The sequence below is a fragment of the Xiphophorus maculatus genome, chromosome 10 (assembly GCF_002775205.1).
Source record: "Xiphophorus maculatus strain JP 163 A chromosome 10, X_maculatus-5.0-male, whole genome shotgun sequence".
Lineage (NCBI taxonomy): Eukaryota > Metazoa > Chordata > Actinopteri > Cyprinodontiformes > Poeciliidae > Xiphophorus > Xiphophorus maculatus.
This window is the reverse complement of record NC_036452.1, coordinates 3,703,695-3,725,637: the sequence shown is the minus strand read 5'-3', so window position 1 is coordinate 3,725,637 and position 21,943 is coordinate 3,703,695. Positions and strand designations below refer to the sequence as shown.

Genomic DNA, 21,943 nt, shown 5'->3' with positions numbered 1-21,943 from the left:
AGTCCAGAAATCCAGGCAGTACAGATGAACTGACTTAACTAAGCTCAAAGCTGGTAGCAACTGGAAAACAACTGAACCAAAACGACAGACTCAACAGCAGACAAGAAGCCAAACAAAACAAGGACCCGACAAAGAACATGGAACACAGGTGACATTAAATACACAGAGGGTAATCAGGGAACGAGACACACCTGGGAACAATCAAGGGGTAGACAGGACAACACGGAGACTCAATAGACACAGAAACCTAAAATAAACACACAGAAAAACTCAGATCCTCATATTGCTATGAATTGCAAGAATAGACTATTTTAATGTACTGACTTTAAAGTTGCAGTATGTAACTTTTATAAAAATGTTTCTTAATCTATTTGTTAAAACTTTTACTATGTTGTGACAGCATGACAAAATGAGACAGATAATCTGTGAGAATAAAAATAAGTCTAGCTGCTCTGCCATCTCTCAGTGCAAACTAAAATCAACCAATCAGAGCTAGGAGGCGGGTCTTAGCGCTGTCAATCACAGCTGTTGCGGTGCTGCTCATCTCCTCTTCACCTCTCTGAATGCTATTGGCAACCGATGACAGCGGACAGTTTTTCCATAATGGTGAGTTGCTTCTCTGCCATTAGCACATTAAGCAGTACATTCACGAGAATGATTGGCAGCGCTAAGACCCTCCTCCTGGCTCTGATCGGTTGTTTTTTGTTAGCAACCGTGCATTTCTTCAGACAGCAATAGCAGCATGGAGAAGGTGGAGAAGTTCAATCTCTTCAGAGACTATCTGTCTCATGTCATTATTTCACAACATCGTGAGAGTTTTAATAAATACGAAAAAAAAGAAGATATTTTTTTAAAATAAAAGTTATATACTGCAGCTTTAGGGTGAAACCAAACCACAACCCAATTAGACGTTTGAACAATGGCAAAAAGAGTGTGCTGTTAATGTCACGTCAAAACGATGTGGTTTGTGCGCACTAGATTTATTTTAAGTTGGAGTAAATGAGGCTAGATACAAATGTATGTCACCATTTAAATTTTTTTAGTATTTCCTCTTTAATTTCGGAGTAATGTGATACATTTTTACTTGGTTTATAACGTAATAAAAGGGAGATAAAAAGTTCATTGTGGTACAAATGTTTCATAAACCACTCAAAGCTGCTGTTAATAATTTAATGTTGTTCTGTAATACATTAGTGCTTATTTCTTCTTACTTACAAAATCTGCTCCATATTCTTCTATTTGTATAACTCACTTAAAGAGGGATGTTGCGTAAACAAAGTTTCTGCGGATATCTCCTCCCACACACACCACACACTGTTGCATGAAAACAGACTGTATCAGAAAGCTGTGTGCAAGCACCAGTGTGTTGACTTCCAGCTCTATATTTTATGACAAGAACAGGCAAAAACACCAGATATTTGATGCAAAAGTAATCAGATGTTATTAGTGAAATCAATAGCAGATATACTAATGTAAATTAAGCAGTAAGGTTATTTTTATTTCAGGATAAAAAACTACAGCAGATCTGTCTGGTTTCTTTTTGGGATGTGACTTCATAGATTTTAGATTAAATACTAAACAACCCAAACCCGCAAAGACAAGTGGCAGAACAATACCCTATTTGGATACAACCTGATTATTCTACATTTCTAGTTAAAACAACCCAAACACAGGTGAGCAGACCCTGATGCTGTTTCCTCCCCCTATCGGTTTCCCCTGAGCTAATTAATTAAAGCTGTTAGACTTCACACTACAATTTTAGAGAACAGACGGGAAAACAAGTAAATTAAAATACTTCTGATCTGATTTTCAAGTGCCCCTGTTGTAACTCCTCCTACGTCACTCTTCCTCTATTTGCTTTGAGGAGTCTGCTTAAATTTCTGCAGTGTACCCCTCAACACTTTCAGGGGGGAAAGTAACACTCTCTGCCACCGTTTCCTGCTGAAGCTGGTTCACAGACAGGATATCACACTTTTAGTTGGCTCTCCATGCCAGAAACACAATGGACTGGATAATTACTCTGACACTTTTCTGTTCAGGTAAGGAAAAATTGTGTATCTTCATTTCATTCAGATATCTTCTGCCAATGTAACAACTTCATAGGTGTGATTACTTGATGGAAGCTGTAGACAATAAAATTAGCTCGTTTTATCTGTTACTTCTTGAATGTTACTCAACAAAAATTCATAAAAAACAGAACTAAGCACAAGACCTACCTTTACAATTCCCTACGAATATCATATAAGATAAAATATAAAGAAAATAAAGTTTCTTATGCCTTACGTAGAAAAAAGTAGAGAGGCATTTTATTCTTTAGATACTGAACTTCTTACGGTCCCTTTTCTGGCCACAAAAGAGACGTTTCATTGTACTTTGCTTCTCTTGTATTTAGTGATTGATCATCAATAAAATATGAAAAAATTGTCATTACATATATTTGTAGATAATGTTATCAGGTCAAAATGTTACATTTACCTAATTAAATTGCTGGAAAACAAAAAATCTAAACTTTTAAGATAAACACTTTCAGGTGCAGGTTTTCTGTAAAAATATTTCAAAACATGACTTATTGCATCCTTCCTGCCACCGTCTTACAGGTGGTGGTTGAGTAGCATCCACATGGAGCATAAATTAATATGTTGACAAAAACCAAAAAGAAGCATAGAAAAACAACATTCAAGGTGCAAAAATGTTTAGACTTAAGATAATGAAACTTTCTTGGTTTGTAAACAAACTGGAGGAAAGACAATGAGCAGCTAGCCTGCAGCTAGCCTGCAGACTAGCTGACTAAGCAGATGAACCAGTTGTGACTAAGAACCAAAGGGCAGCATATACTGACAACTGACGAAAATTGACTGTAAAACAGGAACTGAACAAACAAGAAACTAATAAGCACTACGTGACTAAAACACACCTAGGCATAAGACTCAAAACCAACAGGAGACTGGGAAACGCAGAACAAGTAAAGTAAATACAGAACAGAAAGGACCAACAAACCAAAATAAAACAGGAAGCATCTAGTAAGAAATAACTCAATTCAAGAAAATCTTCACACCTGATGGATAAGGTTCAATAAATGACTCTCACTTTGAAACAATGAACAAACCAGAATTGTTAACATCCAGATATCTGCAGAAGTTCGCAGCAAAAGAAATTTCACCCCCCAGGGTTTGAATTAATGTATGAACAGTAGAAATTCATGCATTAATATAATTCCCATATATGCTGAATCTATGCTACATTTTTGCTTCATTTGTCATCTGCAAACAAATCAATATTCATATCTCATACATTCTACAATTAAACGGACATTGAAAATAAGCAACAGATAATTGCCTGATATAACTTTTTTCACATTTACTTACTATTTTCTTGTTTGCTGCCCCTAAAGTCATACTACCCTGAGTGGTGAACCATAATGTCAAAATCTTACCTCATGTGACATTATTCATTTTAAAAAATATGAAGCTAAAATGGGGCTGCACAGTGGCGCAGTTGCCTTGCAGCAAGAAGGTCCTGGGTTTGATTCCTGGCCGAGCTCTTTTTGCATGTTCTCCCTGTGCATGAGTGGGTTCTTTTCAGGTACTCTGGCTTCCTCCCACAGTCCAAAAACATGACTGTCAGGTTAATAGGGTTACCTAAAATTCTCCTTGGGTGTGTGCCTCTATGTTGTTTGTCCTGTCTGTCTCTGTGTTGCCCTGCGACAGACTGGCGACCTGTCCAGGGTGACCCCGCCTCTCGTTGGCCGCTGGAAATAGGCACCAGGACCCCCAAATCCAATGGGATAAAGGTGTAAGAAAATGGATGGATGAAGCTAAAAGGGTTTGAGGAGGAAGATTCCCAACCTAAGATTTTGGTATTTAGTGCCCCCTACAGGTTAAACACAGACATTGCCGAATCTGTCAGTTCTCTCCTGCAATCTTAAAAAAAAATTGCCCTGTATAGTAATTAAAACGGAAAAAGTGAATAACAAAGAAATTATTTTTAAAAAACCCATCAAAGCTCTGAATTAAAGAAATTCTGTTAATTGTTTTCTTCTTTTTTTCCTCAGTGCTAAAAGCTGCAGTCGGCTTTAATGTTGATTCTGGGTCTTGGAAAACCCTGAGTGAAGGTGATGAAAGTTTTGGCTACCAGGTGGTGCAAAGACAATCAGAGTGAGTCTTGATTTAATTTTTAAAAACTTTGTTTTGTAAAATGTTTATAAAATGGTTTCTAAACATTGTTTTCTGTGTTTGTCTCAGTATGCTTGTCAGCGCACCACTACTGCAGTATGATAAGAATAAAAGGGGACAGATATATCGGTGCAACCCAAGAGAGAAGAGATGTAGCAGTCTTCTCGCTCTAGGTAGGAATCATTTTAGGTGTGCACAAATTTCACAATAAAGGCATTTAAAATTACAAATTTTCTAAGCTAATCTCATGACCAGATGTTGTATGGATCTCCAAGAAATAAATAAAATACTGAGCAATGTCAAACATGCAGTTCTATAAAAGTATTTCCTCCATCAAACTTAGATACTCCATATTCTGATCTAAATATTTTCAACAAGTTCAAAACACAAAATCTTACCAACAATTTTTGTCTAGTTTCGAGCGGAAATATTTTAATACCCTTGAGCTAAAACAAGAATAACTTAGAAGTAACTTCTCAAAAGGATGAATAAGCTTGTTTTAAGTAAATCATTCTTAAATACAGCCACAAACAGGACCACCAGCAGATTTTTGTTTCACTTAAAACTGGAAAAATGTCTTGTAACACATAGCCAGAGGAGATATTAGTATTTGTGTCTACATTAAAAATTGTTGACTTAAAACAAGCTTTTACTATTAAGTTATTTTTTCTTGTCTTTCATTAAACTGGTGATACAACAGCTTCAGTTGTGAGGGTATTTAGATTAAAACAAAGTGAAATGCTGCAACAGAATACTGTATGACATTTATTATATGGGAACCTGGTAATCGGTGATAACTTAGAAAAGTCGTCACCACCAGTGATTGTTTTTACAGAGCAAAGAGCTGCTGTCAACATGTCTCTTGGTTTGACGATGGCCAATGATCCGTCAACACAAAACACAATGGTGAGAGGATGAGCTGCAGAAAATAATGAATAAAGGGTGAAAACGTAAAGTTAAAGTGACCATCAAATATGAATTTGCTATATTTTTGACACCTTTTTCAGGTCTGTGGTCCCACCATTCCCAGAGACTGCACAACTATCACCATGTCTAATGGTTTGTGCTATGAGATTGATCAACATGATACGATTGAAAAGTCTTACCCGTCTGCCACTGAAGGTAAGTACAGTGAACCTGTTCCATCATAATTATGTCACTGCCTCTGTAAACTGGAGGTTAACTTTCTCATTAGCATACTTGAATAACGGTCAGGAAACCTGTCTGGATCTCTGATTTCTTTTCACAGAGTGTCGAACCCAAGCTGACATTGCATTTCTGTTGGATGGCTCAGGGAGTGTAGCCGATGATGATTTTATCAGAATGAAAACATTTGTGAAAAATCTTATCAAAACATTCCTGGGAAGAGATACACAGGTGAGATTCTCATTGGTAATTTGGTCTATTGTTTTAGTAAATGTGTCTGCTGCTGGGCAAAGCTGGGAGGCCCTCAAAATATTATCCAGTAAGGCAAGTGGAATGAAAAAAATGATCATAACCTCTTCAAAAAATTGTTTTTTTTAGTGTACATCTTGTTTAATTTATTTGCTGCTTTTATTGTACTGTAGTTATTTTTTATTGAAGGGAGTTTTAATTTAATAACCATGTTTTTTTACTTTTGCAGTTTGCCATTACCCAGTTTTCTGATGATCCAAGAACAGAATATTACTTTAATACTTTTAACACTTCCGACTGGGAATCTCAGATTAAAAAGATCCGTCAATTAACTGGAAAAACGTTTACAGCTAAAGCCATCCAAAATGTTGCGTAAGTACTGTGGCATGTCAATGTATTACACACTACATTATTTCAAGCCTATTATACAGAAAGCGTAAACTAACAAATTAAAAGTTAAAAAAGATTTTTTTGTAAGTCATGTTTAGAATACCACTTTTTCTGTTTAAAAAAAGTCAAAGATTTATTTAGCAGCTCATGTTTTTTACCCGCAAAAGAAACTAATTATTGATGTAACTCAAGAGAGATTCTAGATTGACTCTAGCCCCTTGCTTTCCTGTGCTTCCGTCTCGATTCAAATCTCACTTACAGTACAGACTGGACTTTCTGCCATTTACTTGGATTTTCTCCAGAAGAAGATCTACTGGGCCAATCAGCGAAGGGTTGAAGTTGAGAATGATGATGTCAATTTTCTGCAGTGTTTTAAAATTGTAGTCTGCCTGTAGTTTAAGCAATGGCAGCGAACTAAGTGAACAAAGCTGTTCACTCCATGTTGGCCACACTTCCCAATATTAAATTAACATTAACAGCCATCTCATTCGGTTCAGATCTTCTCTTTTTGCAGTGGAGGTAGCTATCCACAGTGCAGAGAACCTATGGTAAGCTTCATAGTGTTGAACTGGCGAGTTAAATAAGTCACAGGGAAATGTTAGCAAATTTAAAACCTCAAAACAGTCCACGCCTCCAGGAAGCAATCGTTTCTCTATGTATAACATTAGACGCACAAGCTCCTGCCCCCATCTGCTTTACATCATAAAAACACAAAAACACAAAGTCATGCAACATAGAATCAACAATTGAAACATTACATTTAGTCAAGTGACATTAAATTCTTAATCAATTATGCTTCAAAAGCAACTCCAAACGGGTGGGTTTTTAGTCTAGATGTAAAGGCACTCAGTGTTTCAGCAGTTTTGCTGTATTCTGGAAGTTTGTTCCAGATTTGTGGTGCATAGAAGTTGAATGCTGCTTAATTAAAATAATGTTGGGTAGCCCCACTGCCTCTTCTTGACAGCTTAGCTGCACAGAGGGCATTGTGCTTGTTTAGCATCCTCTGTGCTTACCTTAAAATACAACCAAACCAAGGGTGTCTTTTACTGAATATTTTCCGTCTGACATTTTTTTAAACGGTGACAGAAAAATCTGACCAATCATTTCAACAGATTAAACATACCTGACCACTTGGTGTAGAGTAGTTATGGACAAATTAGTTTGGAGTGCATCTGGTGCATCTGAACCATTGCTGTGAGATTATCCTTCCACTGAAGGGAGTGTTTGTGGGATGAGGTAGCATTCAGATAGTCTTGCTGACTTCTGATCACTTCAATTGGTGAAATAATGCCTTTCAAAATGTTGTCACTGCAGAGAGAGTTAACTGTAATCAGCTAGATGATGATACCATATGGATTAACCATTCAGCTTGTTGAATATGAATTAAAACAGAATGAAAATGAAATGTCGAGATCGGTAATCAGTGATCGGCCAGAAAACTGCAATCGATTCAACGCTAATATATATATATATATATTTTTTTTCTTTTGACAGGAATGATGTCTTCTCACCACAAAAGGGTTCCAGATCAAATGTGAAAAGGATTTTGATAGTGATTACAGATGGCGAATCAAATGACCCCGATCAATTATCAACAGTAACACAATCAGCTGATGAAAAGAAAATAGTTCGATTTGTTATTGGGGTAAGTTGCATCTATTACTTCTTTTCCAATTTCTTGTAAATATTTATGTTTTTTGTGTGTTAAAACTACACACATTGCATTTTCATACTGCAAAAAACTTTATTATCGTTGAAACTTACTGCATTGTTATATCCTCATTTGTATGGCAAATCTGTCAAATGCATAAATCTAAAACATACAATTTCTTTTTTTCCTCTCAAGATCTTGATATAAATTCTCACATAAAATCTAAACTTTAAAGGTTTTTAGAACACATTATTGTACTATTCTGATTTTATTTCGACACAAAAACATGAACTAAGAGAAAATTTAGATAAAGACAATTGTGACTACTGTTTTGAAAAGAACTACTGCAGTATAATGTTTTATGCACATTGTATTTACACCTCTAGGTGGGGGACGCATTCACAAGTCCAAAAGCAAAACAAGAGCTCAGAAAGATTGCATCTCAACCTTCTGACAATTTTGTGTTTGAAGTGGGAAGCTTTGATGCTCTTGGCAGAATACAGGAGACCTTGCAGGCCAAAATTTTTTCCATTGAAGGTAAAAAATCTATAATTTTACAAGGTCTGAAACAACTGTTCACTTTTCAGCATGATAAAATGCTTCTGACATCACGTTTTATTTCACAACTGTGGCTTATAAACAAATCACAATAATATAACAAATACATAGTTATATTATTTTTGTATTTTGCGTGAACAAAAACTCAAAAAAACTAGAAAAACATCTCAGTATTTCTTTAATGAATTCAGAAACCTAATGTATTTTTTTGTTTTGCACAGGATCTCAAGGGACTGGAGAGACACTGAAACAAGAAATGTCTCAAGAAGGATTCAGAGCAGCTTATGTGTCTGGGATAAATAACATCAAAGTAAAATTTTCAGAGTATTACGGTCTTACGGCATTAAGAACAACCCATATTTGAAGCAAAATGTTCTCTCTGTTCTTGCATTGCAGTATATTCAGATGACTATGGTTGGTGCTAACCAGTGGAAAGGAGGCTACAAGAAATACTTGCTTAGTAATGTTTTAAACAACGTCACATTTGAGCCATCGTCCATTGAGATTGACAGTTACCTTGGTAAGAATAGATCAGAAATCAGATTTATTTTACCAGCACAATTTCAGTTTGATTTAACAAAGATAATTTATTGACCCAGAAAGCTGCTATATTTGTCTATTAAAAAGCCACATGTAGGTGTTTTAGTTTGTTTAATAACATAACTGTCCAAAACGTTTAATGTTACAAAAAACTATTTTCTGATGTCTCTGACTATTTAACCTTTAAACTCCAGGTTATTCCATGGCTCTCGCTAAAACCAACAACGGCCCACTGACAATTCTTGGTGCTCCAAGAAATGAACACAAAGGAATTGTTATGACTGTTTTCAAAGAACAACCGAGAGATAAATTCAGACCCCTTGAACAACAGGTGGGTACAGATTAAACCAAACATTTACATGTACTCAATAACAAGACATAACTTATTTTCATCTGTGTCTGGCATTAAATTGGGCCAAACTATTCTTGCTTTAGGACAGCAAGGAAAAACAAAATTATTTATGTTTGATAAACACCAAAAATAATAGATTATTCTCTTACTTTTTCCAAATTCAGTGGCTCAGATACATTTCCTTTGAATTTAATAGAAAAAGAAACATGTTGACATTCTTGGATACTGATAGAAATTTGTAGGGCCAGCATTTCAAGTAACCTTGATGGCCTTGTTGCTGAACTATTCCCCTATTACTGCGATTATTCCTAAATAAAATTTATGAGCTTGAAATGTCTAATCCAAGTTTCAGAATGTCAATGTCAAATTTATTTATAGAACCCATAAGAAGCCTACAACATTAAGGTTATGTTGTCCTGAAGCCACCTTCAAACTAATTTGCTAATATTCTTAGTATGTTTGGCAGACAAGCTTTAGCTTCCTGGAAGATGTATTTTGACATTCTTCAGACAATGATGGCATCTAGTTTGAGAAGTGTACCAGACTGTCCTCTGCACAATACATGGTGCTGCCGTCGCCAAACTTCAAACTGCTTGCAAACTGCTTTCTTTTCATCTAAAAATAATTATGGTCATTGTAACCTAAACTTAATTTGCTTAGTTTCATCAGACCAGAGAGCACATCAACAAAACAAAAAAAGATATTTGCCCCTGAGTACATTTCCAAACCGTCACCTAGACTTTGTATTGTTTCTAGAGAAAGGGTTTCTTCTTCTCTGAGTGGGTTTTCAGTTCATGTAGGTACATAGTTTGTTTCATCCTTGATAAGGGAGCAGGAACTTTGATCTGTGTCTAGCAAATTAACTGTATGCAGCTAATGATGGCTCTCTTGAAAGAAATAGACCGTCTCTTGTTAATTTCTTCTTGTTTTTTCCAGACTGGTGAATATTTTGGGGCTGAGGTTTGTGCCATGGATGTGGATAATGACGGTGTGACTGATCTAATCCTCATATCCTCTCCAATGTACAAAGACATTGATAGAGAAGGACGAGTTTATGTCTGTGAATTAAGTGGTTTGGTAAATGTCGAGTAATTTATGTTTTTTAAAAATTTCATTTAACCAAGTTCTTTGATGTCCTGTTATTATTTGGATAAAAACACATAACCTTTTCTCATTCACATATTTTTCTAGCATGTGCAATGTCACTTTCATAATCCATCACAAATAACCACACTAAGAGGTGATGCGTCTGTCAGAGGGAGGTTTGGCTCGTCTCTTGCTGTTCTGCCTGATATAAATGCAGACACATTCAATGATTTGGCTGTTGGAGCTCCTTTGGAGAATGATGGCCAAGGCAGCATCTACATATTTCAAGGAGAAGGAGGAAGAAAAATAAATCCTACTTATTCACAGGTGAACAAAACAAACATAAACCACTAAATGTTTTGTTTTTCAACATGAGTTGAATCTTCACAGTTGGTAGGGTCTTTATTGAATGGAGTTTTCTTTGTTCTTCACATTATTCTGCAAGTTCTCTCCAGCTACTCTGGCTTCCTCTGATAGTCCAAAGTCATTACTGCTAAGTTTAATGCAACCGTTACAGAGAACGGGGGTGGGCTGGTGACCTTTACCCCCAGCCAGTCTGTGCCTCCGCACAGACAAGCTGGTAAAAAGAAATGGATGAATGAAATTGATAAAGCAAGATGTTTCTCATTACACAGAGAATTGCTGCATCTGCCGTCCAATCAGGCCTGAAGTTATTTGGCATCTCAATCAGTCAGTCTTCCTACGATCAGAGTGGTGATGGACTTCCTGACTTAGCAGTGGGTTCAAAGGGAAAAGTTGTCATACTCAGGTAAGTTCCCATGATGGTTATTTATTAACCAGGTAAACCCCGTTGAGATCTAGATCTCATTTTCAAGAGGGACCTGGGCAAAAGAATTTGCAGTACATAGCAACATCTTCCCCAATTCAACAAATTCTTCTTCATATGCAACCTAAACATGTTTATGCAATAATTGTGTTAATTGCTTCACAATCTCAAAACAAATATGACTTCCCTCTTTCTAGATCCAGACCAGTTGTAACAGTGACTGCCACTGTGTCGTTCAACCCAAATCAAATCCCGACTCAAAACCCAGACTGTTCAGAACCACTGCCAAGCAAGGCTACTGTCTGCTTTACTATGAGCAAACTGTCTAATGTGAATGAAGGTACATTTCTTTAGTTTTTCTATTTGTCCAGCCTTTTATTTAAGAAATTTTAACAAACAAAACATCTTGCAGCTCAAGCACAGGTTAATTTCACTTTAACGTTGGACGCAAATCGGAAGATACCAAACAACCGAGCTGAGATCAGCAAGGATGTGAGGTACAAGAGTGGATCTCTTAATCTTAATTTAAATAGGAAAGAATGCATTGATGTGAACTTTTTTATTGAGGTAAGTCCTAATGGAACCGTTACAGTAATGTTGTACAACTATATAAGATTCAACTGTGTCTTAATTAATCACCTTTCTATCTCAATGCCTTGCAGTCTTGTCCAGAAGATGCTCTCAATCCACTCAATAATGAGCTCAGATTCACGTTTGATGGTTTACCTTCTGGCTCAAACCCTAGACCAAGCCTTTCGCCACAGGTTCAAACCACAACCTCAAATTCTGTGAGTAACTCCTGTACACCCTTTACCTGATGAGCAAAATCTTCATAGTTCATAGTGCCTTTCATGGCTACTGCTATTCCATACAAAATGTTTATGCAGTATTAAATGACAAACTTATTTCAAAATCATATCATTAACCTAAATATTCATTTTTGTCTGATCAGATCTCCTGAATAGTTTACTTCTCATTCACAGCTTGGCTTTATGATCAGTTGTGGAGCTGATAAAGTTTGTGAAGATCACTTGAGGGTGGATTTCAACTTCACTACGTAAGAGAGTTGTTTCTGGAAGTAAAGCGAACTTTTTCGCTTTACCTAATAACTTTTTCATATTATGTCTGCAAAAACTATATATCTGCATTTTTTTGGCAAAAGCAACAACTAAAGGAGACTGAAAATCTTCAAGTTCAGCAAATTTAAGTTAAAGTTTACTGAAATCAGGTGTTGACTAGCCTGCTAAAAACCGCCCCCGTTTTACTCTGTGCCTCATACAAAGGGCCTGGAACCCTGGCTATGAAAACAATTGCTTACTGGGAGGGTGAAGTTTCAAATTTTTCCGCCAATCACTAACTTTTAACTGTGATGTGTGTAATGAACCAGTTCAGTGCTACGAAGCTTACCAGAAGTGGCCTGCCCTGTAAACAGCCATTCCCCACTTCAAAGAGCCGAGCTGAACAAGGCATCTCTTCATGTTAAGTCAATATTTAGAAGCATAGCCAGCATTTTCTGAATGCCTATGTTCACTTCAGCTGCTGCCATTACTAAGACTACAGGCAAACAGGAAATTGTCATCATTGTTCACAACTTCTCTTTCTGTTCAATGACTGGCCCGGTTGAAATGGCCAGCCAATGTGTGACAGACGATGTATAAAAACAGTTTTTCTCCTGACTTTGCCTGTTAAATCAGACCGTGCTTCTCCTGTTTTATGTCAGGTAGAATTACCAAAATGATTTCTACTTACTAAATCCCACCATAATGAGAGGAAGCTAAAATTATATTCCTTCAAATTCAGAAGGTTCCATACATCTCCATAGTACACTGATCAAAAAAAATAAAGGGAACACTCAAATAACACATCCTAGATCTGAATGAAAGAAATATTCTCATTGAATACTTTGTTCTGTACAAAGTTGAATGTGCTGACAACAAAATCACACAAAAATCATCAATGGAAATCAAATTTATTAACCAATGGAGGCCTGGATTTGGAGCCACACACAAAATTAAAGTGAAATAACACTACACACTGATCCAACTTTAATGTAATGTCCTTAAAACAAGTCAAAATGAGGCTCAGTATTGTGTGTGGCCTCCACGTGCCTGTATGACCTCCCTACAACGCCTGGGCATGCTCCTGATGAGGTGGCGGATGGTCTCCTGAGGGATCTCCTCCCAGACCTTGACTAAAGCATCCACCAACTCCTGGACAGTCTGTGGTGCAACGTGACGTTGGTGGATGGAGCAAGACATGATGTCCCAGATGTGCTCAATCGGATTCAGGTCTGGGGAACGGGCTGGCCAGTCCATAGCTTCAATGTCTTCATCTTGCAGGAACTGCTGACACACTCCAGCCACATGAGGTCTAGCATTGTCCTGCATTAGGAGGAACCCAGGGCCAACCGCACCAGCATATGGTCTCACAAGGGGTCTGAGGATCTCATCTCGGTACCTAATGGCAGTCAGGCTACCTCTGGTGAGCACATGGAGGGCTGTGCGGCCCTCCAAAGAAATGCCACCCCACACCATTACTGACCCACTGCAAAACCGGTCATGCTGAAGGATATTGCAGGCAGCAGACCGCTCTCCACGGCGTCTCCAGACTCTGTCACGTCTGTCACATGTGCTCAGTGTGAACCTGCTTTCATCTGTGAAGAGCACAAGGTGCCAGTGGCGAATTTGCCAATCCTGGTGTTCTCTGGCAAATGCCAAGCATCCTGCACGGTGTTGGGCTGTGAGCACAACCCCCATCTGTGGACGTCGGGCCCTCATACCATCCTCATGGAGTCAGTTTCTAACCGTTTGTGCAGACACATGCACATTTGTGGCCTGCTGGAGGTCATTTTGCAGGGCTCTGGCAGTGCTCCTCCTGTTCCTTCTTGCACAAAGGCGGAGGTAGCGGTCCTGCTGCTGGGTTGTTGCCCTCCTACGGCCTCCTCCACGTCTCCTGGTGTACTGACCTGTCTCCTGGTAGCGCCTCCAGCCTCTGGACACTACGCTGACAGACACAGCAAACCTTCTTGCCACAGCTCGCATTGATGTGCCATCCTGGATGAGCTGCACTACCTGAGCCACTTGTGTGGGTTGTGGAGTCCGTCTCATGCTACCACGAGTGTGAAAGCACCACCAACATTCAAAACTGACCAAAACATCAGCCAGACAGCATAGGTACTGAGAAGTGGTCTGTGATCCCAACTGCAGAACCACTCCTTTATTGAGTGTGTCTTGCTAATTGCCAATAATTTCCACCTGTTGTCTATTCCATTTGCACAACAGCAGGTGAAATTGATTGCCAATCAGTGTTGCTTCCTAAGTGGACAGTTTGATTTCACAGAAGTTTGATTTAGTTATATTGTGTTGTTTAAGTGTTCTCTTTATTTTTTTGAGCAGTGTATTTGGTAGAGTTGCATTTGAATGGGCTTTTTGATAGCTGCTTCAAAACCTTAACTTTGTTTCCCTCAAACCACTTTCTAACTAATTTAGTGGCGTGGTTACAATCACTTCCATATTTATGAAACCCATTTTTGCCCAAGGTTGATGTGTTCAGATGATGAACATTTTCAGATGATGTTCTTCTATTGGGATATTGGTGTATTTTATGAAATACACCAGACCCTCCTACATAAAAACAGCCCCTTAACATGATTCTGTGACCTCCACTGCAAACAGTCTGGGGGTGTTCTCAGGCGTGTAGCAGGTAATTTCAACCACATACTACATTTCGGAGTCGTGAGAGAGGAAACATCTCCACATATTAAGGTCCTTGCCCCTGATGGTATTTGCAAACCGTAATCTGGTGTTTCGTGTTGCTTTTGGAGCAATTGCTTCATCCTAGCTAAGTAATTCTACCTGACATAAAACACTTTCAGACCATGTTTGAAAGTGTTAAAAGGTGGATAATGAACCTCTCTTTCCAGGTTCAGACAGTATCTTCACTATGTCTTATGCTTCTGTGCATAAAGAGAATTGTGTTCTCCAATTTCCGGGTGTTCACTATGCATTAAGATTTCCCTTGAGCAATATTCTACAATACTGAGATCAGAGAAGCTGCTATTAAATTGTTTTCACACGCTTGGGTTCTGTGCTGACTGTCAGTCCAGGTTTACAGTACAGACCTGATTTGGTTTCAACTTTTTGTTCTTGTCACTTATGTTTTTTCAGATCTTCAGTGGTTAAAGTTGGAATAGATGAACTTCTCAATGTGACTGTGTTTGTGGAAAACATAGGGGAAAACTCATACAACAGTCACATTATTCTCACATACCCAGTTGGGCTCTCCTACAGGAAGGTTAAATCTGAGAAAGTAAGGCACTTTATATATACATATATATGAAAAGCTGCTGCAACAAGCTGATGATCTGTGTTTCATTGCAGGGAAGAATTGAATGCAACTCTGTGGACAGTGAGGATGGTGTAACAAAAGGAAAGACAGTCTGTAGCGTCGACAAACCAATATTCAAAAGCAACTCCATGGTTAGTTTGTGCTGCTGCTTCACTCATTATTTAACTAGAAGAGAAAGTCATCTGATCCCTCTTTCATTTCCTTTATAGGCAATCTTCATCGTCTCCTATGGTCACAACACCAACAGTGATCTTGGTAGAAAGATCGAAGTGACTGCGAAGGCCACCAGGTAAAACTTAAAGAGTTTAAGATGCAGCTCTTTGATGCTGAACTTTTAATAAATTTTTTATTTGATCTTTCTCTTATAGTGACAATGAACGTCACTCCTCTTCTAGTGAAGTCGACAAAAACAAATACATTGATGTCAAGTATAGTGTTTTTATTGCAATTGAAAGGTCTGTTAATTCAAGCAAATTATTATTTTTATGGCTGAAAGATATCTGATTAAACAAATCCATGAAATGTATGCTCAGCTCCCTCAGCTACAACAATTTCACATTTGGAGAAAATGCTGCTCAGAAAAAATTTCAGCAAAAAATAAAGGTAAAAGTAAATTTTATTTGGATCAGTAATATATTCTACATTCTGGTTCAGTCATCATATAATTTGGGTTCTTTGTGTTTTATTCCCAATTCTTTTAGGTTACTAACACCATTAGACCACTAAATTTTACTGTGGTGATTAAAGTTCCTGTAAAACTTGGTGACAAAGACATCTGGATGGACATGAGCAGTTTTCAGGTGACGAATGCTACAAACTAGAACTAATTAAATGTAAATAAGACTTAAACTGATGAGATGGAGCTCTGTTTTCAGATTCCAGGCTGTCAGAGAAGCAGAGATGAAGAACCCACTGTCACTGATTTTGTTGATAAGATAAAAGAAAAGAAAATATTGGTATGTATGTCTTTATAGGTTGCCTCTCAAAAGTTTACACATTTAATTTTTTTTAATTAAAAATGTGACTTTTATAAGTAATTTCAGAATAGATTCAACACAGTGTGACATGAATCCTGTGCATTTCAACTTTAAATTCACGAGAGATTTTATTGTGTTCACTTCAAAGAACTAATTAATACTTTGTTAAACTGTCTTTTTTGATTCAGTTTTTGCATTTAGTCTTCTGAAATTCCCACAGTTAATCAGCATCATGCATCTTTAATTTTGGTACAGGACTGCACCGTAGCAAAGTGCAGAGTGTTCAGGTGCTACCAGTTCATGGAAAGGAACAAGGACAAAACGTACACCATCTCTGCAAACATCAGCTCAGGATGGATAGAACAGGTAATTGATGTGAAGGTGATGCAGATGTGCTGACTAGCTTGTAAATTGTAAAATAAATAAATATAGTAGGACAAAAAAGCTCATAGTCCCTGATGTGTTTCTCTCTCTCAGATCGGACTTTCATCTGCGAAGTTCCTCCTGACCAGTACAGCCAGTCTAGAGTATGATGAGAACCAGTATGTCTTCTTCTCTACAACCTCTAATAATGACCCTCCTGTTCGCAAGGTGACAGCATGTTGCTATCAACATCTTAGTACCAATCAGACCTTAAGGGTTTTATTTGAAACGTCTAAACCTCTCATTTTCAGATTGAAGCAGAGGTAGAAGTGTTTCCTAAACCAAATTTCATTAAAGAGATTATAGGAGGATCTCTGGGAGGATTGGCCTTTCTGATTCTACTTACTGCCGGTCTGTATAAGGTGAGTCAACCGAGGTCTTCTTAAAATCCTAAAGATCCCCAGTTGAAAGTAATTGACAAAATATGACCAGTAATTTCTTACAAGCAGATTTTTTAAAGGGGGCACATTATGCAAAATTAATTTTTTGCATATTTTTATACTTCCATTGGTAAAATGGTAAATGGACTGAACTTATATAGCACTTTTCCAATCTTTTAACCAAATCAAAGCGCTTTACACTAGAGTCACATTCACCCATACGCACTCACATTTATACACAGATCGGTAGGCAATTTTGGGGTTAAGTGCCTTGTCCAGAGGAAGCTGGAATCAAACCTACAACCTTCTGATCCCAAGACAACTACTCTACCCACAGAGCAACAGTCACCATTGCATCATTGGAATCTCAACTGCTTCTAAGCAATTAAAACGTCCAAGCACTTGAAAGAAATAGCCAGGCCAGTTACCTAGCAACCCAAGTGGATCTCCAGCATGTCTGATTAGATGGTTTTATTGCTGTACACGCTGTACAATTGCTGTTGGAAAAGAGAAGCTGTGTGATGAACCAATTAACCACCATTTAAAAATCACTTGCTACATTCTTGTTGGTTGTGCAGGAGCATCTTCTGCTTTTCAAAGATGTATGGTTGTATAATTGCACATCAATTTGCAGCCATCTAAATGTGAGATTATAAATGTTCAGTTGGAGGGGGAGGGGGATGCATGGCTAGTAGCAGCTCATTTGGATTTAAAGTGACAGGAGGCCCTAAATCAGCTCATTCTGAAAGGAGCTCTAAATAGAACCGACCAATAAAATAGAACTAAATAGAACTTTCATTATCTAATGCTGCGTTCAGACCAAATGTGTTTTGCGTGTCAACAACGCGTCTGACGTGTGCACTTTGAAGTCAGACGTTTGACATTTTGCTGTAGACACACGTCAAAATCGTTGTAGTGCTCATTGTTTTCAGCTGCCAATTGATTGGTTGATGCTTAACCGTCTAGCGGCAAAATTTCAGATTTTCTAACATCAGCATCGGACTCACTTAATGCTCGAAATGCTTTAACCTCGCAGCGCTAGACATGCAAAGCATTTAACATAGACTTTGAATGTAAAGCAGACACCCCTGATGCTCAGATCGTGTTTGGTCTGAATGCAGCATAAGAATGATTTTGTGCAACATGTTTTACTTCTACAACTATCCTAACTTGTTCAAGGAAGCATAATAGGTCACCTTCAAATGTTTATCTTATGTCTTCCAGCATTTATCTTGCCACATATAATTTTCATTCTACTCTCTTTCCTGTTTTTCCTCCCAGGCTGGATTTTTCAAGAGCAAATATAATGAGATGATTAGTGAAAATGAAGGAGAAGACAAAGACGCACTAGCAGAGGGATGAAATTGCCTCTTACTTGTTATGTCCATCCAGTACCTTTGTAATGATTACTGTTTCTATGAAATGGCCTTTTAATTTAGTGAATGTACCAAACACAATGTGTATTTATCAAACCATTCTAGTTTGAACAACAAACAATAATAAAATGTTTGTTGTTGTAAACAGTAAAGGTATGTATAGAATAACTGGTAAAAATTTAGTTTTTATTAATGTTAGGGAAGTGTTGAGGGTACATTCTCTCTTTTAAAACTGCAATTGAAGACACAAAAGAGAGCTTTGCACTGTTGCTCACAGTTACTGGGGACTTAAAGGGTTTAATAATGTCGATGTGTAAAGAACCTGAAACACAAAATGAACTATCCACAAATTCAATGTAATGTTTCAAAACCTTTTCTAGTAGTGTCTTAAAAATGAATGTTATGAGTTTGTTTTGCACTCTGAATAAACGTTTTGTATTTACATGTTTTATCGTTACCAGGTGATTTCATGATGGACAAAAGAAACATAACAGTCAGAGATTATCAAATAGTTCGAAAAACAACATGCTTTAAGCTGCTTGAAGACTAAAAAAAGTGTCCGTGCTTGACAAAACCATGTAAATAGCTTTGTTTAGAAATAAATAATATATGCAATATAAACATGTTTCTTGTGCTGTGTTATTGATAAAAAAACAGATATTTAAGAAAATTAATTATCAGATTTTCTTGTCTTGTTTATCTTTCGTTATATTAATGTGTAATGTGATAAATAGAAACAAATAGCCAGACATATTTAAATCTTTAAAGGCTGATGTAAAAATTACTCAAAAGAAACATTTATAAATATAAGTGCTTGATGGATCCAACAAAAATGAATATCACCTAGATTTCACAGAACTCTAAACTATTTGAGCAATATTTGCCAATTCACAGTTTATTCCGTAAAGCCAATCAAAATATTCTAAAAAATACTACAGCTTAGCAAGTCAAAATAGTTAAGCTTAAAAGCTTCCACTGGCTCTTAAAACAGACTTTAAAATATGTTTGATGGTTTATAACCCCCTAAAGAACTTAGCACCAAAATACATTAAAGGCCTGTTTTATTTGCAAATTTTAGCTCTTCGTAGGTGGCTGTGGTCTCTAAGCACCACAAGTACTAGTGAGGTTGCACTTTAGTTCAAACCGTCACTTTGCAGCAAGAAGGTTTTAGGTTCGAATCCCAGTCTGGGGTCTTTTTCCATGGAGTTAACATGTTCTCCCCGTCCATGTAAGTTGTGTTTTTTTGGGCTTGTTTTTGAAGGAAATAAGTAGAGACACAGTAAGCCCCAGATTTTGTCAAACATCCTGGTAGTCTGAATCAGGCTCTCCCTGTCCATCATTTCCCGGATGATCCGTCAGCTATGTCTTTGTTACTGACAAGGCAATATATTTGCTGTGAATGACGTCGAGCTTTGTGTTACGCTCCAGAAAACTGCAAACATCGAGACTAATATGAACAGCGCAATTAACGTAAAAACAGCCACGAATGAACGAGTCTGTAAAGTTACACAACTAAACGCAATTGTAATCATGAATATTAAGATAAGTGTCACAAATCCAGGCCATATGAGTTGTGGAGCCACAGGAGGAGCTCTATGCGCTGGGCTGTGACAGTAAACGCAGGGCCGTAACGCAGAACCTCGAGGCTGGGAGAATGGGGGAGTCTAACATCCTATTTAGAGTTTTACAGACAATAGAGGAATACACAAAAATTACAAAAGTTTTTTTTTTTGGACTGTTGTAACCATTAAACAATCTCCCATTTATTTCAACCTTATAAGTGGAGATATGTTGTTGATGTTTCCACAAGAAAATAACTATCAATATGTAAGCATCCGCAAAGTTCAATGTAATTTTTACAGGTGGCGGAGGGTTGTTTTCAGCAACTGCTGAAAGTAACTAAAAAAGTAACTTGTAATCTAATTTAGAAACTCTGCAAATCAAGTAATCAGTAACCTAAGTTACTTTTTCAAGGAGTAATCAGTAATCAGTCCGATTAAAGTTACTTTTTCAAAGTAACTATGCCATCACTGCATAGCTCTGCCTTTTTATATCAGAAGCTTCTTTTGTACTTTTAAGTATTTACATTTTTGAAAGCATAATGAATTTGTCCAGGTGATTGAAATGTAAATTTGTTTTATTTGAAATAAAAAATACATTTTGAAACTTGTCTGAATTTATTGTCATTACAAAACCTAAATATTTCTTACTGAGCACAATTAGTAAAATAAATAAATAAGAGGAAATAATGAAAGATAAAAGGAGCAAAGCAGAGAAACACATCTAAATGGTTTAAATTAGGGGGTTTTAATGTGTTAAAACTGACCCATCAGAGGCCAGACTTAAATGCAATTGAGATGTTCATCCAGGCAGACTGAACTTGAGGTATTTTGCAAAAATAAATGGTCAAAACTTCTGTCTCTAGTTGTATAAAGCTAGTAGAGGGGAAACCTAAAAAAGTTCCTGCTGCCACCGCAGTAGAAAGTGGTTGAGGAACTCAGGAGGCTGAAGACAAATACATGCTGAAATTATTAGACTTGTAGTGAATACTTTCCAAAATATATGCATAATTACATATTTACATCCTACTTCTGCCCCATACAATGCAAAAGCACAAAATCTTACTAAGTATTTTTGGTCTAGTTTCTACTGCAAATATCTTAATACACTTGAATAAGTCAAAATTCACTTACAAGTAACTTTCAGCAAGATATCAGAGCTTCCTTTAAGTCAATAATACTTTAATGTTGATGCAAAAGTTGGAATGGCAACCTGTCCAGAGCGTACCCAGCCTCTCGCCCGTTGACAGCTGGAGATAGGTGCCAGCACCCCTACTTACCCCAATGGGATAAGGGTGTAAGAAAATGGATGGATGGATGATGCAAAAGTACCAGTTCCACTGGCAGATTATTTCAACTACAACATGGGGAAAATGTGCTGTTATACTTGAAAAAAAATTGTGTTTTTGCTTTCTAGTCGTGGCCTATTTTTTGGGCTGTCATATAAACAAGTAGAATATGATGGGGATTGAAGATTAATGTTGCAATGAGACAAACTGTGACAGACACTATGTAGAGCAAGGTCCTCATGCATTACATGCATTACATGTTCCCCATTCTGGCCCAACTGATTAAAAAAATGTAATTACCTCTTTAGCATGCCAAACAAACAAGATGAGATTATTGAGGAAGTCTAAGAAAAGCAGAAATATTAAATTTTATTTGTACTTTTGTGTTGTGAAGAGCTTGAAAGAGTGATGTATGACTGGAGAAATGGCTAAATGATCAATTTTTTCCACGTAGATTATTTGAACTCTCTGGTTTACAATAAGGATAATAAAAATACAAATCTGTTCAAAAATACAGTGGATATAAATATGTCATTCAGTATTTACAGAATTTTTTGTTTAGCATATCTAAAATATTTGATAGAATATCAATTCTATCAAATTTTTACTTGGTATTTCTGCTTATCAGGGATAAGGTATGATGCTACTTGGCATGCTAATT

At 37.2% G+C, this 21,943-nt stretch overlaps 1 protein-coding gene across 1 annotated transcript; it reads left to right on the top strand.

Annotated features, from left to right (window-relative positions):
• The first annotated feature begins 1,873 nt into the window (after nucleotides 1-1,873).
• Nucleotides 1,874-19,055, top strand: LOC102230682 (integrin alpha-D-like). The gene is made up of 30 exons (XM_023340685.1): nucleotides 1,874-2,039; nucleotides 4,052-4,154; nucleotides 4,242-4,345; nucleotides 5,008-5,078; nucleotides 5,180-5,294; nucleotides 5,422-5,549; nucleotides 5,797-5,939; nucleotides 7,452-7,602; nucleotides 7,995-8,145; nucleotides 8,388-8,476; nucleotides 8,563-8,686; nucleotides 8,901-9,037; nucleotides 9,995-10,135; nucleotides 10,250-10,471; nucleotides 10,780-10,913; nucleotides 11,129-11,271; nucleotides 11,344-11,498; nucleotides 11,594-11,719; nucleotides 11,915-11,988; nucleotides 15,098-15,239; nucleotides 15,311-15,409; nucleotides 15,488-15,567; nucleotides 15,647-15,733; nucleotides 15,812-15,881; nucleotides 15,980-16,078; nucleotides 16,154-16,234; nucleotides 16,511-16,621; nucleotides 16,733-16,846; nucleotides 16,930-17,040; nucleotides 18,340-19,055. Exons 1-30 carry the CDS (start codon nucleotides 2,003-2,005, stop codon nucleotides 18,418-18,420), a joined length of 3,423 nt encoding a protein of 1,140 aa, XP_023196453.1. The 5' UTR covers nucleotides 1,874-2,002; the 3' UTR covers nucleotides 18,421-19,055.
• The last annotated feature ends 2,888 nt before the right edge of the window (nucleotides 19,056-21,943 follow it).

Coding starts and splice junctions, on each gene's coding strand:
- LOC102230682 (XM_023340685.1), top strand. CDS start 2,003: ATGGACTGGATAATTACTCTGACACTTTTCTGTTCAG. Junction 4,155..4,241: donor GTGGTGCAAAGACAATCAGA/GTGAGTCTTGAT, acceptor TGTTTGTCTCAG/TATGCTTGTCAGCGCACCAC. Junction 11,499..11,593: donor ATGTGAACTTTTTTATTGAG/GTAAGTCCTAAT, acceptor AATGCCTTGCAG/TCTTGTCCAGAAGATGCTCT.